Source organism: Ursus americanus, chromosome 21 (genome assembly GCF_024610735.1).
Source record: "Ursus americanus isolate L20-20 chromosome 21, mUrsAme1.1.p, whole genome shotgun sequence".
Taxonomy (NCBI): Eukaryota; Metazoa; Chordata; class Mammalia; order Carnivora; family Ursidae; genus Ursus; species Ursus americanus.
Window position 1 is genome coordinate 41,565,286 of NC_142147.1, and position 18,825 is coordinate 41,584,110.

The 18,825-nt window shown below is 38.2% G+C and overlaps 1 protein-coding gene across 4 annotated transcripts in view; it reads right to left on the reverse strand.

Moving 5' to 3' along the window:
* ZNF565 (zinc finger protein 565) overlaps window positions 1-18,825 on the reverse strand; it is a 35,779-nt gene that overhangs the window by 12,789 nt on the left and 4,165 nt on the right. The window contains exons 2-5 of one of the 4 annotated variants that reach the window (XM_045805180.2): window positions 10,709-10,872; window positions 9,256-9,342; window positions 7,584-7,652; window positions 5,246-5,319 (exon numbers count right to left, since the gene is read on the reverse strand). In XM_045805180.2, coding sequence (XP_045661136.1) covers window positions 5,246-5,254 — 9 coding nt within the window. In that variant the 5' untranslated portion in view covers window positions 5,255-5,319; window positions 7,584-7,652; window positions 9,256-9,342; window positions 10,709-10,872. The remainder of the gene's footprint in view (window positions 1-5,245; window positions 5,320-7,583; window positions 7,653-9,255; window positions 9,343-10,708; window positions 10,873-18,825) is intronic. The other 3 variants (XM_045805181.2, XM_087871112.1, XM_045805183.2) reach the window with 3 other exon arrangements.

Sequence of the window (18,825 nt, forward strand, 5' to 3'; positions counted from 1 at the left end):
TTCAAAATATTTCACAAAAGTATACAGAGTAGAAATAATGACCCCCATGAATCCATCTCTCTGCTTCAACAATTAACATGACTTTGCAAATCTTGTTTTATTTCTTCCCTTTTGTTCTTTTTTACCCCTGGTGTATTTCAAGGCAGATCCTACATAGCAAATACCAAACATCATAGTATTTTACCCATAAATACTTTAGTAGCTAACAGATCAGCCTTTTTTTTTTAAAAGCATACCAACCAGAATATCATCATCATACTTAATAAAATTAACAATAATTTCCTGATAACCAGATCAAGTTTCCAATTGCCCCAATCTTCTCAAAAGTGATTTTTTTATAGTTGGTTTGTTCAAATCAAGATTCAAATTAGATCTACCATCACAGATTGCATTTAGTGGATAGGTTTCCTTAAGTCTCTAGAATCTGTAAGAGTCCCCAGAAATGCTTCAAAAATTGTTACTGCTATTTACTTATTAAAGAAACATTTGAATCAGTAGAATCTCCCACATCGTTGGCTTATTGCATCTTCATGGAATAGTTTAAGATGTTGCTCTACTGCCATACTTTCTGTGAAAAGGTAGTTAAGTCTGGAGGCCTGATTCACATTTTTTTGGAAGGGCAGGAATATATCAGAGATGGCGCTATGTACCTCCTATCGCATCCATCAGGAGGCACATAATGACTGGTTATAGCATTTTAAATGAGGTTAAAATTGATGAGTAGGTTTAGGTTTTGACAACCTGACTCATCCAGGAAAATGTCTGAAAGATGGAAAGAGAGGAGATGGAGGACAGTGTAGGAAGGAGGTGAACAAGCAAGCAAGCTAGGGCAGAATGCCTATGCCATGAAGGCAGTAAAATAAGCATATTTATTTGACTAGAGGCTTTCATGCTTTTGAATATTCCTGTAGCTAGAGCTAAAACCTCTTTCATACAGCAGGACTCTTCTACTTCCTACAAGGGCCTGGGAATGAGTAAAATCTAGCTAAGTGGGATCTTATAAATAAACAAAATAGCATATACAAAATACACAGCAAACAAGGGCCTTGCAAATAATAAAGTCTTTTAAAAATGAGGCCTTTACCATTTCTCCACGGAGATAATGAAAAAGACAGAATCCAAAATGTCTTATAAATCTCTATCTTAAAATATAGGACTTACAGATGTTTTAAAACTATCCTGAAGACTCAGGTTAATAATTAGTTTGAGGATCTCAATCCAGGTTATACCTTCCCCTTCAGGCATTTGGGATCATGCAGGGGATGGTCTAGTTGTCACAATGTTGGGAGAGGTTGCCTGGTGTTGGGGTTGGGGCAGCTTACTGCTGACATTTAGTGCCCTGCATCAGGAATGTTAAGTGTCCTGATTTACCTGGGCCATGTACTCAGGACAAGGACAATCCCATACAATAAAGAACTGTATTGCTGAGAATACTGACAGTGTCTCCACTGAGAAGCAGTTTATTAGATATCATGAGCATATTTTTTGTTAAGGCAGATTTTATAGTAAACCCAGGGATTTTTATTTGCTGTATAATGATGCACCTTATGTCCTGTAAGATGTAATCATCCCATTACTTGGGAGCATCTAACTTAAAATCTGCAAAGTCTTTAATGTTTATTATATACCTGTTAATTATCTATCATTCTTCACAGTCCACTTTTCCTTGTTCCTGAAATAAGAAAGCTGATGGAGGGTGTACCCCAGTCACATAAATGTGGCCCACAGCCAACCTCAATATGGACCATCTTATGGTTATTTATCTCTCATAAATTCCCTTGCAAAACCAAAGAACTTTCTGTAACTGAAGTTCCCAATCACAGTCCCCATCCTGAAGGCCTCATAAAATAGAAGATATCACCACACACTGAGACCAAGACCAACCACTCCAGCTCTGACCATGTTTACGTGGCAAGGGTGGGGAGGCTTCTATTGCAAACACTTAGGCTTTGGAAAAATTATAACACCCATTTAATGCTTCTCTAGGCTCTCAAGAAGGTAAGGAAAATTAAATCCCAGAGCTAACAACAATGAGAAAAACAATACACACCACACACACGCAACTGAACACAGAGAGATAAGCAAATATGTTAGCAGGGGCTACTCTGAAGTCAAACACTTTGGGGATTAACCTTAGTATGGGTCCTAGGACACATACCAAATGGGGTGAGAGTCCATGACCCTCACTTTAAGGCTGGGATCCTAGAAGAGCTACTCTCTCCATGAAATGGTGAGCTCCAATGAAAACCTTGTTGGAAAAAAGTAACAAGGAACCTTCTGCACTCCAGGTGGGGAAAAAAAGGATTATCATTAATGATACCACTATTACTACTAATAATCATTTCCCTTGCCGATCTACAACCCAACGCCTACCCTCAAGGAAGCATGGAACTTAAAGTAACATTATTCACGCAGTTGGAGGAAATCCCCTGTGAAAAATTAGTGTGTCGAGTCTGAGAACACTCATAGGTGCAAAACCTTTCTGAAGAAAGGCACCCTCTGCCCAGTTCCCTAAGGACTACCACATACTAAATTAAGTCAACTAAGACAATTCAATAGGGAAAGATCATTCTTTTTAACAAATAGTGCTAGGACAAGTGGATATTCATTTGCAAAGAATGAAGTTGGACCCTACCTCATACCATACATAAAAACTAACTCAAAATAGGTTGTAGAACTAAATGTAAGGTTGTAGAGCTAATAATACTACAACCCTTAGAAGAAAACATAGTAGTATAACTTCATGACCTTGATCAGGCAGTGGTTTCTTTAGATATGGCATCAAACACAGAAACAAAAGGACAAACAGTTAAAATAAACTTAATCAAAATTAAAAACATTTGTGCTACAAATGATTCCATCAAGAAAGTAAAAATCCCGGGGCGCCTGGGTGGCTCAGTTGGTTAAGCATCTGACTCTTGATTTCGGCTCAGGTCATGATCTCAGGGTCGTGAGATCAAGCCCCACTTTGGGCCCTGGGCTGGGTGGAGGAGCCTGCTTAAGATTCTCTCCCTCTCTCTCTGCCCTGCCCCACCCCTCTCCCTCTATTTTAAAGAAAGAAAGAAAGAAAGAAAGAAAGAAAGAAAGAAAGAAAGAAAGAAAGAAAGAAAGAAAAAGGAAAGGAAGAAAGGAAGGAAGGAGGGAGGGAAGAGGAAGGAAGGAAGGGAGGGAAAATCCAAATCACAAAACTGGGAGAAAATACTTGCAAATCTTTTATTTGGTAAGGGACCTGTGTTCAGAATATATAAAGAACCCTTACCATTCCACAATAAAAAAAACAAAACAATTAAAAACTAAGCAAAGAATTTGAGTAGTGATTTCTCCAAAGATTTACAAATGGCCCACAAGCATATGAAAAGATGTTCAATACCACTAATCATTAGGGAAATGCAAATCAAACCCATAATAAGAGGCCACTTCACACTCTTTAGGATGACTATTACCAAAAAACCACAACAGCACATGTTGGTGAGGATGTAGAGAAATCAGAACCCTCTTACATTGCTGGCAGGAAGGTAAAATGGGGCAGCCACTTTGGAAAACAGTTCTGACAGTTTCTCAAAATGTTTAACACAGAATTATGTAGGTACAGAGAAATGGAAACATATGTCCAGCCCCAAACCCTGGTATACACCAACATTCACAGTAGTGTTATTTGTGATAGCCTAAAAGCAGAAATGACCCAAATGTCCATAAACTGATGAACTGAAGAATAAAATGTGGAATATACATATCCATGGAATATTATTTAGTATAAAAACGAGTGAAATATTGATAAATGCTACAACATGGATGAAGCTTGAAAACATACTATGTGAAAAAAGCCAGACACAAAAGAACAAATATTCTAAGATTCTATTCATACGAAATGTCCAGAATAGGCAAATCCATAGAGACAGAGAGTAAATGAATGGTTGCCAGTGGATGAGGAGGAGAGACAGAGTGCTAAGGCAAATGGGATTTCTTTTTGGGGTAATGAAAATGTTCTAAAATGGATTGTGCCGATGGTTGTAGAACTTTACAAATATACTAAAAACCATCAAACTTATATGGGTGAATTTCATCATATGTAAATTATATATACAATAAAGCTGTTAAAAAATTTATTGAGGACCTCGAAGAACTATTAATGCTGGGTATATCTATCAATAGTTACCACATTAGAAATTAAAAGTTTAAAAGTATTAATTTATTAATTTATTAAAATAATAAACCTGTTAGATGGTAACATAAATAACACACATTTTAAGAAAAATATTGTCAAAAAATTTAATAGCTTTGTTTTATATTTTTGCAATCTCTTTAATGACTGGCTGAATAAAAAAGTTGGATTTTCACATCTACTTCTACATTCAATATATTGGGATAACACATATCTTACAGCTTCTAGGAAACTCCACTGTACACTCACTGAAGAATGTGACAGAAAAAGGCAAATAACATGTTAGTATTGTCTCCTGAAAGGATGTCGAAGTCTTCCTGGACCATGCTTTGAGAACTGCCAATCTAGTGCTACACAATTTAACATGAATGATTTGAAAACACAGTGTGTTGAATGAAAAAATCTGGTAAAAAATAGAGTATGATAACTGTATAAAAATTTAAAAACAGAAAACTCAACAGTATATTGCTTAGTATGCACTCATATATGGTAAAACTATTATAAAAATCAAAGGACTAATTGACACAAAATTGAAAGCAGTCACTACCATTGGTGGGAACAGTAATGCAGCGTGGGAAGGGATATGATCTGGGAAGGGAATGCAGGCTGCTTAGATGGTATATTAATCTGGGTAATGAGTACACCGATTATTATTTTTTACACCATATACATGTCCTAGATATGTTTTTCTATATATTCTTTGGTAGTATGAAATGTTTTATGATTTTTAAAGAGGGGGTAACATTTAAAAATAGAAGAAAGGAAACCAGCTAGATCATTGGAAAAGATCAAAGTTATCTCGTCTCTGGTCCCACTCAACCATGGTTCTGGTAAGGGGGGGCTCTCTTAAGAGAATATATTTCTGCTCCATTAGTAAGAGCACTGTGTCCCTATGTCTACACTATTGGAGAAGAGAGAGCCACCAAGGGAAGTTGAGCATCATCACTCTTCTCTGGAATGGAGGAATTGGGAGCAAGAACGGGGCTCAGTGAGACAAGGAAGTTTCGGGATAAAGGACACAAATGTTCACATGATTTGAAAGGAAGAGAGAGTATTTCAAGGATAGAGGAAATTTCAACTTACCTGTGCCATGGCTTTTAGAACTACCTGAGCTGCTCAGATTTCTTTAGATTCTTCTCTTGGACAAGTGCAGAGTCCTGAAAAAGCAAAGTAGGGGGGAAAAGGGGAAATCGCTCATAAACTGAGCTTGCCTGAGCACTCCTAAATAGAGACCTTAAAACAACTGTACTTCCAATGTCCCTGCTCTGCTTCCCTTGCCCTTTCCCTTGTCCCACCACCCAACACTCATATCAAGAACTACAGAGTTAGCAAAACCCCGCCCCTCCCGAAACTCAAGGGAAACTAAAAGATGGAGTCAACAAAAATACGCTCCAGGAGTCACACAGAATCCAACCACCTCGGCAAGAGGGATTACAGCCTGAACAGTTCCCTATCTTGCTGATGCTAGTTTATACTCTACATGGGGCCTAAATGGCTCCCACCTATTCCAAGTTGATCTTCCTGTGCAGCTGCTGCAAGGAGGATCAAAACTCAGACTCGCTCACTTTACCCGCTAAGGCTGAGGACAGTACCCACAGGCTAGGAGCATAGCATACCTATGGAGGCCAAACCTTGAGAAAAAGATATCCCTAAACAAAGTCTTCCAGCTTCTCTGCACTCAACAGGCAAAACCTCCTGGGTACTTCTCTGAATCTACTTTTCCTTTTCTTTTCTTTTTTTTTTTTTTTTAAGATTTTATTTATTTACTTGACAGAGAGTGAGAGAATGAAAGAGTAAGAACACAAGTAGGAGGAGCAGCAGAGGCAGAGGGAGAAGCAGACTCCCTGCTAAGTAGGGAGCCCCAATGCAGGGCTCGATCCCAGGACCCCAGGATCGTGAGCTGAGCCAAAGGCAGATGCTCAACTGACTGAGCCACCCAGGTACTCCTACTTCCTCCTTCTTCTTTTTTTTTTTTTTTTAAGATTTTATTTATTTATTTGACAGAGACAGAGACAGCCAGCGAGAGAAGGAACATAGGCAGGGGGAGTGGGAGAGGAAGAAGCAGGCTCATAGCGGAGGAGCCTGATGTGGGGCTCGATCCCATAACGCCGGGATCACGCCCTGAGCTGAAGGCAGACGCTTAACCGCTATGCCACCCAGGCGCCCCAACCTACCTCCTCCTTCTAAGTCCAGAAAGGAAAACCACCAACACCAGAGCCTTCATCAAAGACTCCGACAAGACAGGAGCAAGAAAATCACAGTAACCAGGTACCTTACAAGCACACCTGCATATCCAAAGTATTGACTGAATGGGAACTCAATTTCTAGAAGCCTCTTGGGCCAGAACTCCTACTTTTTCATGTAAGCCTCCCCTCCTGCTTTCCTGCAGAACATCACTTCCTCACTGGCTGGTGTTTGCTAAGGCTGGAGTTCTGTGGAAAATCTCCTGTACCTCAAAATAATGAGAACTCGGGTTTTAAGGAGGGTAGTAAGGCTGGTTCTAATCAGAGGTGCAAGAGGCTTCCTATGGTTTGTGGGTGGGTGGGTCAGAAGGAAGACTAACTTAATGGCAGTGGTGTCAAGGAAAATGTCCTATAAGTTGCAGAATATGAACTGGGACTTAAAAATCAGAGAATTTTATTAGGCAGAAAAGGTACAGAAGAGTATTCTGATCGGTGAAGGGCAGTGACGAAAACAGTGCACCAAAAGTATATGGTATATTTGCAGAGAAGAGAATAATTTGGAATGACTTGTATAGTTTGGGGAAGGTCTAGACCAGTCTGTCCAACAAATCTTTCTGCGATGATGGAAATCTTCGTATTTATACCACCAATAATGTAGCCATCAGCCACATGCACCAAGCATCTAAAAAGTGCCTCGTACAATGAGGGATTGATTTTTCCCCTGAATTTTTAATTAAATTTAAATTTAATTAGTTCTAGGATCTAGAGGAAGATAATGCTGGAGATGACACCAGGGGCTGGAAAATGAAGGCAAATGAATGAAATAAGATAATAATGAGAGCAAAGACCAGGTCTCATCATCAGTGTGACTGGCACTTACCATGGTGTCTGGAGGAGAAGGGTCAAATGAATACAAACTTAAATATAAACGCTTATTTTTCACCCAGTAAGGAATGGAAGGCAACTGAAGAATTTACAGAGGGAAGTGACAGGGTCAATATGGCCAGATTCTTTTACTGGAGGGGAGTAAAACCGGGAGTCAGAGAGATCAACTGAAAGGTGTTTATACTTTTGCAAGCAAAGAACCTGACCCAGGATATTGAGAGTGGAAAGAAGGAAGAACGGTATAATTTCAAGATGTAGAGAAGTAAAATCAACAGGCTTTGGCATCTGATCAGACATGGAGGCAGAGAAAGAGAGAGGAGTCAAAAATTCTTTCAGATTTACTGAGCTCCTACCTCAACTGGCATGGTTCTAGGTGTGAGGAAGATAATAAATCCAGTCCCTGTCCCAGTGGATCTCACATTCTAATGGAAAGAGACAATAACAAATATTGATATACTGACATTGATATTTTTATTTATATGTCAGGTGGCGAAATTCCTGTGGAGAAAAATTAAGAAGAGTAAGAGGACAGGGAACGTTGGGGGAATGAAGGGTGGCCGAAGAAGCTTTTCATTGAGAAGGTGATATATAAGCAGACTGAATAGAGTGAAAAATGCAGTTATCTAAGAGAAGTGCATTCCTAGTAACAGGGAACAGCAACTGCAAAGGCCTCAAGGCAGAAGCAGGCTATCTTTGATTAATAAAGAAGAGGACTAGGGTGGCTGGAATGGAGTGTGTAAAACAGAGGGTCAGAAACTCATTTGGGTGAGAGAGGTAGCTGGAAGCTGGATCACATGGGGCCTGTGAGCCACTGTAAGAACTTTGGTTTTTTACTCTTTAGTAAGACAGGAAGCCACTAAAATGTTTCAAGACAAGGAATGGCATAATCCGATTTACACTGAAAAGGATCGCTCATAGAAAGTGAACTAAGAAGACATGGGAGGAAGCAGGGAGACAAATGGAAGGTTACTGCTGTAATCCAGGCAGGAGGTGAGGGGGGCTTGTACTAGGGTGGTGGTGGGGGAGGTGATGAGAACTGACCAGATTAAATATTCTCTGAAGGTAGAGCCGGCAGGATTTGCTGATTTTAGGTATAAAGCAAAGAAAAAAAAAAAAAAAAGCAGCATCCATGATGACACTAAGCTGTTTGGCTTGAGTAACTGGAAGCATGAAGTTGTCATTTTGTAACACAAAACACTGTAAGAGGAGCAGGTTTGAATAAACCAATTACGAGTTCTGTTTTAGATTTCAGTATTTGAAATTACTATTACATATCACACACACAGTGGGCTGTAGCTCTGTTAACGTCCAACAAGGCAACGTTAGCAGAAATTAAACTAGGTATGTCCTCCAATGAAGCAACTCCATAGCTGAGACAATCGAAAAAATGTGTGGGGACTACATGATGGAGACACTGCTGACATCAGAAACAACTTGGAGAGAAAAGGAGGATTCATTAAATACATAAATTACAGTATATGCACACAATAGTAACACTTGCTATAAAATGAACACCACATATTTGTTGATGTTAAGATGTCAAACAACCTTGGGTGACTAAGGTAGCTAATGAAACAGTTTGTACAGTGTAATCCTATTTTTAAGGAAAAATATACATATGTTCTATATATGCATGTGTGTGTGCACATAAGACAGACTGAAAGAATTTTCAATTACATTTTTCAACATTTGTCTCTAGGTATATATCTACAAAAAGAATCTTTGTTTTTTTCTATATTTTCAAGTTTTCCCTTAAGCATATGTTTTATAATCATAAATAATAGAATGTATACCTTCCTCTTCATTAGGGGGGTGAATTACAAAAGGAAATATGCATGGAAGGATTCATGAGTGACAGTAAGGTGCTTTTGGGAACTTATATGCTGAAGGAGCTTGATTTCCTCCATTAGTTCTAGAGCCTTTGAGAGGCTTGTTCTCAAACAATAACTTAAAGCTCCTGAATTCCCACACAGAAAGTGAACTTTCACATGAAAACCTTCCATTTTCCTTAGTCTCCTCACTCACCTGTACACAGACCTCTTGTCAACCCTCAATCCAGGATATCCTCCTTGCTCCAAAAAGAAATCACGCTTAATTTACAGAAGCAACTTCCTACACATAGAAAAAGAAATGGGTTTTAGCCAGTGTGGGAGACATTAATTGAATTACAACTGTTTCACCATTATCCAGTTTTCCTCTTCTTTTGGGCATATAGGTGACATTTTCCAGACCTTGCAGTCAGGCAGGGTCATAAACTGGTTTTGGCCAATGGAATCTGAGGTAAGGTGATGAGAGTCACTTCAGTCTGAGGCACTGGCAAGACTGCACAATTTTCCAGTCTTTCTATTCCCTGATGTGGCAGCCAAGGGGACTGTGTGTCAGAAGGTACAGCTATATATTGGTGGAGTCGGCTTTGGTCTGGGACCCTGCCCACAATGTGACCCTGATGCACATTAGACATGCAGCATGATCAAGTTAATAAAACGTTATTCTGTAAGCCACTGAGACTTGGGGGTTGTTTGCTACCACAGCAGAACAGCCTGTCCTAACTAATATACTAATTCAGCTATACTCTGACTATATGAAAATTCAGACTCTAACCTGTGGTCGATGCGAGAAAGAACAATTTTTTAAAAAGTCAGGGGAAGCTTCAGAAATGACAGCAGAACTGGTTCATTTCCAACTCTATACACCTCAAGGGATTTTTTCACATTGTGTGAAATCTTTCATGTTGTATTGACTTTTATGGATGTAAACATACATTTTTCCAGTATAAACATCAACCAAAAATCATTACGATGAGAGATATATACATTCTCAGGCAATATTCAGTATTCTAAGTAAGACAAGAACAGATAGGTTAAATAAATGAAAGATTTCTATAATCAGTAATTCCAAGTATTCACAAATTTAGTTATATAATAGTTAACATAAAAATGTTTAAGATATGATTAAATGAAAAAATCAGGTTACAAAACAGTTGGGCATCATGTGGTCCTATTTGTAAAATATAAAGATATATCAATACAGACAATATAGACAGACAAATTAGATGAAAAATGTCTAGAAAGTTTTATCCTTAAAGATTACTTTGGTTATCTCTGGGTTGTGATCTTCAATGTTCTTAGTTTTACTTAAGTGTATGTTTTTTCAATAACTATGTACTAATTTTTAAATTATTTTGCTGTTGTTTTTTAAAGTTTTATTTATTTCAGTGATCTCTATACCCCAAGTGGGGATCGAACTCACGATCGAGAGTTACTTGCTCTTCCAACTGAATCAGCCAGGAGCTCCAATTTAAAAAAAAAAATTTTTTATTAAGTTCAGTTAGCCAACATATAGTAAGTACATCATCAGTTTTTGATGTAGTGTTCAATGATTCTTTAGTTGTGTATAAGTGCCCCAATTTTTAAATGATTTTTAGGTTCTGTGAAATGTAAGCTATTCCCAAACAGCAGATGAAAAAGAAAATACTTACTTTTGTTTTTTTTAAACAATCTTCCTTTGAACATGAAATAATAGCTTAGGATATTCTAAAAACAGTTGTATTTTCACAGAATGGCTTTTGTTTTTCTTTGTCAGCTCCCAATAGTAGCAAACTTCTTGATTTGGTAACTATATTCATGTGTGCTGTAATCGTGCCTGGAAAAGAATGAGAAGTCATTAGGGCCATGTCCTATGCATAAGCGGTGCTTCCTTTCAGCTCTTCTTGTCAGATGGGTCTGTTATGTTTCTGCATTTGCCCCACTATTCTCCAAACAGCTCTAAACTCATTTTGCACCACTGGTCACACTTTGGATTTTTGATGATTCGAATGAAAACTGCAAGTCCTGTATAGGACAAGAAAACTAATTTCCCTCCACAGAGCTCTTATGAGATCAGTTTGACTTAGATATGACATGACATGACAAAGACTGCTCTGGTCATACAAGTTATCTCCCTCTTATGAATTCTCACAGCATAATATCAGGGTAAATAGTGTGCTTTATCATCCTTTACTCTGAACATCTGTATTCTAGTTTTGTCTCACCTGTAACATCATTTGCACTTTAAAAGTAAATATAGGGGTGCCTGGGTGGCTCAGTTGGTTAAGCGTCTGACTTCAGCTCCGGTCATGATCTCAGAGCTCAGGGATCAAGACCCATGACTGGCTCTTCACTCGGTGGGGAGTCTGCTTCTCTCTCTCCCTCTCCCCCTCCCCACCACTCGTGCTCTCTATCACTCTCTCTTAAAATCTTTTAAAAAAATACAACTGTACTATGGTCAATGCATTATTAAATGAGGCAGGCAGGTTACATAATTTATATGTAAGTGATCCCTCTCTATAAAATCCCACAGAAAAAATATTTGAAATATAGCTGTCAAAATATTAAGAATATCTCTGGATGAAGGAATTTTTAGGAAGTTTCTATTTTTGCATTGTTTGTATTTTTCATAATAAAAATCATAGCAATATTGTTTCCATTTAAAAATAAATAACCATAGCTATAGTTGGTATTTATTTTCCTGGCTGTAGGAAAATTATGAGCAATTGAGACAATGCCGAGGACACGAATGGAGACGAAAAGGGAAATTATGATTGAAACCAGTAATAAAAAAAAGTTCTTTAATAGTCCTTTAAATGTTGGGGTGCCTGGGTGGCGCAGTCGTTAAGCGTCTGCCTTCGGCTCAGGGCGTGATCCCGGTGCTCTGGGATCGAGCCCCACATCAGGCTCCTCCACTGGGAGCCTGCTTCTTCCTCTCCCACTCCCCCTGCTTGTGTTCCCTCTCTCACTGGCTGTCTCTCCCTGTCAAATAAATAAATAAAATCTTAAAAAAAAAATAGTCCTTTAAATAGTGACTCATATTCTCTGGTACATTGATATAGTCTTATTATCAAAAACATTCTGGGATGCCTGGGTGGCTTAGTCACTTAAGCAACTGCCTTCAGCTCAGGTCATGATCCCAGGGTCTTGGGACCAAGTCCCGCATTGGGCTCCCTGCTCAGTGGGGAGCCCGCTTCTCCCTCTGCCTGCTACTCTTCCTGCTTGTGCAATGGCTCTCTCTCTCTGACAAAAACAACAACAACAACAACAACAACAAAAACCCACACATACATAAAACCCCAAAAACAAACATTCTGCGAATGAGCAATTTTTAGGAGAGTGCAAATTAATATGAGAGTGTATGCAAAGCAGAAAGCATGGTGTCAGATACACAGTGAATTTCTTCTCTGTTCACTCACTAACCAGAAGATTTTTGAGTGGGGTCTTTGCAAAATTTGAGGACTTTTTAATTTATCATTTTGTTTATGACATCCTTTTCATTGTTCTGATTCACACTTTGTAAGCATATTTTTTTTGATTTTCATTTTTATTTTTATTTTTTTTTAATGATTTTTATTATATTATGTTAGTCACCATACAGTACATCCCCGGTTTCCGATGTAAAGCTTGATGATTCATTAGTTGCGTATAACACCCAGTGCACCATGCAATACATGCCCTCCTTACTACCCATCACCGGTGTATCCCATTCCCCCACCCCCCTCCCCTCTGAGGTCCTCACTTTGTTTCTCATAGTCCATAGTCTCTCATGCTTCATTCCCGCTTCTGATTACCCCCCTTTCTTTATCCCTTTCTTCCCCTACTGATCATCCTAGTTCTTATGTTCCATAGATGAGAGAAATCATATGATAGTTGTCTTTCTCTGCTTGACTTATTTCACTTAGCATTATCTCCTCCAGTGCCGTCCATGTTGTAGCAAATGTTGAGAATTCGTTCTTTCTGATAGCTGAGTAATATTCCATTGTATATATGGCCCACAACTTCTTAATCCAGTCATCTGTTGAAGGGCATCTTGGCTCCTTCCACGATTCAGCTATTGTGGACATTGCTGCTATGAACATTGGGGTGCATATGGCCCTTCTCTTCACTACATCTGTATCTTTGGGGTAAATACCCAGTAGTGCAATGGCTGGATCATAGGGGAGCTCAATTTTTAACTTTTTAAGGGACCTCCACACTGTTTTCCAGAGTGGCTGTACCAACTTGCATTCCCACCAACAATGTAGGAGGGATCCCCTTTCTCCACATCCTCTCCAACAATTGTTGTTTCTTGCCTTGTCTATTTTTGCCATTCTAACTGGCGTAAGGTGGTATCTCAGTGTGGTTTTGATTTGAATTTCCCTGATGGTTAATGATTTTGAACATTTTTTCATGTGTCTGTTAGCCATTTGTATGTCTTCATTGGAAAAGTGTCTGTTCATATCTTCTGCCCATTTTTTGATTTATTTGTTTCTCATGTATTGAGTTTGGGAAGTTCTTTGTAGATCTTGGATTCCAGTCCTTTATCTGTAGTGTCATTTGCAAATATATTCTCCCATTCCCTGGGCTGCCTCTTAGTTTTTTTGACTGTTTCCTTGGCTGTGCAGAAGCTTTTTATCTTGATGAAGTCCCATAAGTTCATTTTATCTTTTGTTTCTCTTGCCTTTGGGGACGTGTCATGAAAAAGGTTGCTTTGGCCGATGTCATAGAGGTTGCTGCCTCTGTTCTCCTCTAGAATTTTGATGGATTCCTGTCTCACATCGAGGTCTTTCATCCATGAAACTTGACCACTCTCTCACACCATACACAAAAATAAACTCCAAATGTAAGCATATTTTTGATTAGCTGGATAATATTCCATCATGTGAATGTAACAGACGATGGAACATTCCTCTTCTGTTTCCCTACTGTTGGGTGCAAATTTTGGACATCTCGAAGGCTATTACCAGGTATCACTGTCTTAGATTTTAGACCTGTGGTTCTAAATTTTCAGGGGTCATGAATCTGTTTGAAAATTTTACGGAATCTGGGGCACCTGGGTGGCTCAGTTGGTTAAGCATTTGCCTTTGGCTCAGGTCATGATGCCAGGGTCCTGGGATCGAGTCCCGAGTCAGGCTCCCTGCTCAGTGGGGAGACTCCCTCTCCCTCTGCCCCCCTCTGTCTCTCATGAATAAATAAAATCTTAAAAAAAAAAGACTGCTTTTAAAAAATATTAAAAAATAAAACCCTGCTGTAATGACCTACTCACAAACATCAAGTACTACTAACTTAATTTTTTTATTTCTCATAATTTAGCAAAAGCACAATAGGGATTTAGCTTAAAGCAAATTTAAGACTACTCAAAACCCAAAATGCCCCCAAATCAAATTAGATCTGATCACTGCAACAAACTTCTTCTTCTTTTTTTTTTTTTTTAGAGAAAGAGCAAGCAAGCGCAAGTGTGGGGGTGGGGCAGAGGGAGGAGGAGAGAGTGAATTATAAGCAGGCTGCAAGCCCAGTGCAGAGCCTAACGTGGGGCTCGATCTCACAACCCTGAGATCACGACCCGAGCCAAAATCAAGAGTCAGATGCTTAACTGACTGAGCCACTCAGGCACCCCTGTGCAACAAACTTCTATCCTAGACTTGTAAATCCAGACTTCTGTGATGTGGCTGTACCAGACATTAAAATATATTACAAAGCCTCTATAATTAAAACAGTGTGGTAGAAGTGCATACATAGATGAATAGACCAGTGGAGCAGAACGGAAGGCCTAGAAATAGTGCTAAGTATATTTGGAAATTTAGTATATGATGGAGATGGATGGCATCACAAGTTTTTAATAAATGGTGTTGGGAAAACTGGGTAGTCATTTGAAAAATATAAAATTAAATCCATTCCTCATACCATATACAAAGTTAAACTCCAAATGTATCAGAGATCTAAATGGAAAAGATGAAACCATACAGGTATTAGAAAAGAACACAAGTAAATTCCTCTTTAATCTTGGGGTTGAGAAAGTCTTTCAAAATTCAGAAGTAATAAAAGAAAATATTGGTAAATTTGACTACATAACATTAAAAAAATTGTATGGCCAAAAAACCACCATAAACAAAGTAAAAAAACTGACAAACTGAAAGAAAATACGTGCACCATACATCACAGATGAAGGACTAATATCCCTCATACGTTATGAATTCTTAACCACTGAGACAAAACACCAAAAAACTAGGAAAAACACCAATAAAACACCAAGAAAAATAGGAAAAAGATACGAACAGGTTAATTCGCAGAAAAGATATAAAAATGGCCCTTAAGATGTTCATCAGCATAGTATTGGAAGTCCTAGCCAGAGCAAGTTTAGGCAAGAAAAAAGAAGTAAAACGTGTCCAAATTGGAAAGGAAGAAGTAAAATTATTTCTGTTCATAGATGACGTGATCTTACATGTAAAAAACTCTAGAGATTCCCCCCCAACAAATCTGTTAGAATAAACAAATTCAGCAAAATTGCAGGATACAAAATCAACTCACAAAAATCAGTTGCATTTCAGTAATAATGAACAGTCTGAAAAAGAAATTAAGAAAACAATTTCATTTATAATAGTATCAAAAAGAACAAAATACTTAGGACTAAACTTAACCAAGGAAGCAAATGACTTACACATTGACAACTACAAAACATTGCTAAAAGAAACGGAAGAAGACATAAATAAATGATAAGATATCCTGTGCCCAAGGTCTGAAAGACAAATTTCTATGTTGAAGCCCGAACACCTACTGTCACTGTATTTGAAGACAGGACCACTGTGGAAGTAACTAAGATTAAATGAGGTTGTGAGGGTGGGGTCCTTATAGAATACTATTAGTATCCCTATAAAAAGACATCAGAGAGAGCATGCTTTCTCTCTCTCTCTCCCTCTCTCTTCCTGTGAAGATACAGCAAGAATGCAGGCATCTGCAAGCCAGGAAGAGAGTCCTAACTAGAAACCAACTATGCTGGCACCCTGATCTCAGACTTCCAGCCTCCATAACTCTGAGCAGCCTTAGCCGACCAAGACAGACGTCAATACTACCTAAAGTGATATACAGGTTCAATAAAATCCTTATCAAAACCCAATGATGTTTTTTTGCAGAAATAGAATCTGAAGGAACAGTCTTGAAAAAGAACAAAGTTGGAACACCAAGCACTGTTCACTGGAACAAAGAACACTGATTTCAAAACTTATTACAAAGCTACGGTAATCAAAACTGTGGTACTGCCATAAAGTCAGATATCTACACCAACAGCAGAGAATGGAAACCCTCACATATGTGGTCAAGTAATTTTCAGCAGGGATAGTTTTTTCAACAAATAGCATCAGGAAAACTGGATATTCGTATGCAAAAGAATGAAGGTGGACCTAATACCTAATACCATATAAAAAAATAACTCAAAATGTACCACGGATCCAAACATAAGAACTAAAACTATAAAACTCTCAGAAGAAAACATAGGGGAAAAATTTCACAATGCTGGATTCAATTAATTAATGATTTCTTGGATATGACAAAGAAAGCAAAAGCAACAAAAGAAAAAAGAATGTTGTGGACTTTATCAAAATTAAAAAACTTATGCACCAAAGGACACTGTCAACAGAGTAAAAAGACAATCCATGGACCGGGAACAAAATATTTGTAAATCATGTATCTGATAAGGGATCGATACTTAAAATAAATAAAAAACTCCTACAACTCAGCAACAAAAAACAACCCAATTTAAAAATGGGTAAAGGACATTTCTCAAAGATATTCAAATGACCAAAAAGTACATGAAAAGATCCCCAACATCACTAATCATTAGGGAAATGCACATCAAAACCACAATGAGGGGCACCTGGCTGGCTCAGTTGGCAGAGCGTGTAACTCTGATCTCAGGGTTGTGAGTTTGAGCCCCATGTGGGGTGCAGAGATTACTAAAACAAAAATAAATAAACTTAAAAAAATTCATGAGATATTACTTTACACTCATTAGGATATCATAAAAATATTTTAAAATATAAATACATATGTGTATATATATGTATAACAAGTGTTGGCAGGGATGTGGAGAAATTGGAATCTTTGTGCTTTGCTGGTTAGAAGGTGAAATGGTTTAGCATCTGTGGAAAACGGTATGGTGATTCTTCAAAAAAATTAAACATAGAATTACTATGTGACCCAGCAATTCCACTTCTGGGTATATACCCCTAAGAAGAGAAAGCAGGAATTTGAGCAGATATTCGTTAACCAATGTTCGTAGCACTATTATTCACAATAGCCAAAAGGTGGAAGCAACCCAGGCATCCAGTGATAGATGAATGATAAACAAAATGTGGTATAAATACACAACAGAATATTATTCAATCTTAAGGAAATTCTGACATGTGCTATAGCATGGATGAATCATGAACACATTAAGCTAAATGAAATAAGCCAGTCACAAAAGGACAAATACTGTATGATTCCACTTATATGAGGTACTTAGAATAGTCTAATTCACAGAGACAGAAAGCAGAATGATGGTTTTCAGGGGCTAGAGGAGGGGGGAATGGGAGTTATTGTTCAATGGGAGCATCAAGTTTTGGAAGATGAAAAAAGTTTTGGAGATGGATGGTGATGATGGCTGCACAATAATGTAAATGTACTTACTGTCACTGAATGGTACATTTAAAAATAGAGTGGCCAAGTTTATGTATGTTTACATTTTCTGTGTATTTTAATGAATATTCAAACATAAAAAACCCCAACAAACTAACGAAATTGGTTACCTACAATGAGTGAGTGAGAACAGTATGGAAAGAATGGGGTAATAGGATTGGAAGAGAAGGAATGGTGGAGGAGTGACTGAGTAGATCTTTCATCGAATTATGGCTTTTAAGGGGCCTGGGCAGCACAGTCGGTTAAACATTCTTGATTTCCGCTCAGGTCGTGATCTCAGGGTCATGAGATCAAGCCCTGAGTTGGGATCCCTTTCAGCATGGGGTCTGCTTGGGTTTCTCTCTCCCCCTCCTACCCACCGCATGTGTGTGCTCTCTCTCTCAAATAAATAGATCTTAAAAAAAAAAAAATTAAGGCTTTTAGAACCACAGTAATGTTTCCTGTACTCAAAAAATAATTAAAATAGGGGTGCCTGAGTGGCTCAGTCGTTAAAGCGTCTGCCTTCAGCTCGGGTCATGATCCCAGAGTCCTGGGATCTGCATCTCCCTCTCCCACTTCCCTGTCTCTCTCTGTCAAATAAGTAAAATCTTTAAAAATAATAATAACAATGATAATTAAAATCAACCAGCATGTATATGTATGAATCCAAAATAAAATACAAATAGTGATAAATGAACCTATCTATATTACAAATGAGTAACATTACCATACAGGAGGGTGTAGGGAAAACTGTATTTTCACTACATACTGTAAGACCAAAAATAAAAATAACTGTATGAGGTATGGAAGTGTAGGTCAGCAATTCTTTTTTTTTAATATTTAAAATCAATGAATTAACATATAGTGTATTACTACTTTCAGAAGTAGAGTTTAGTGATTCATCAGTTGCATATAACACCCAGTGCTCATTACATCAAGTATTCTCCTTAATGCCCATCACCCAGTTACCCCATCCCCCCACCCACCTAGCAACCCTCAGTTTGTTTGTTTGTTTCCTATAGCTAAGAGTCTCTTATGGTTTGTCTCCCTCTCTGATTTTGTCCTATTTTAGGTCAGCTATTCTCTCTCTCTCTCTCTTTTTTTTTTTTTAAGATTTTATTTATTTGACAGAGAGACGGCCAGCGAGAGAGGGAAC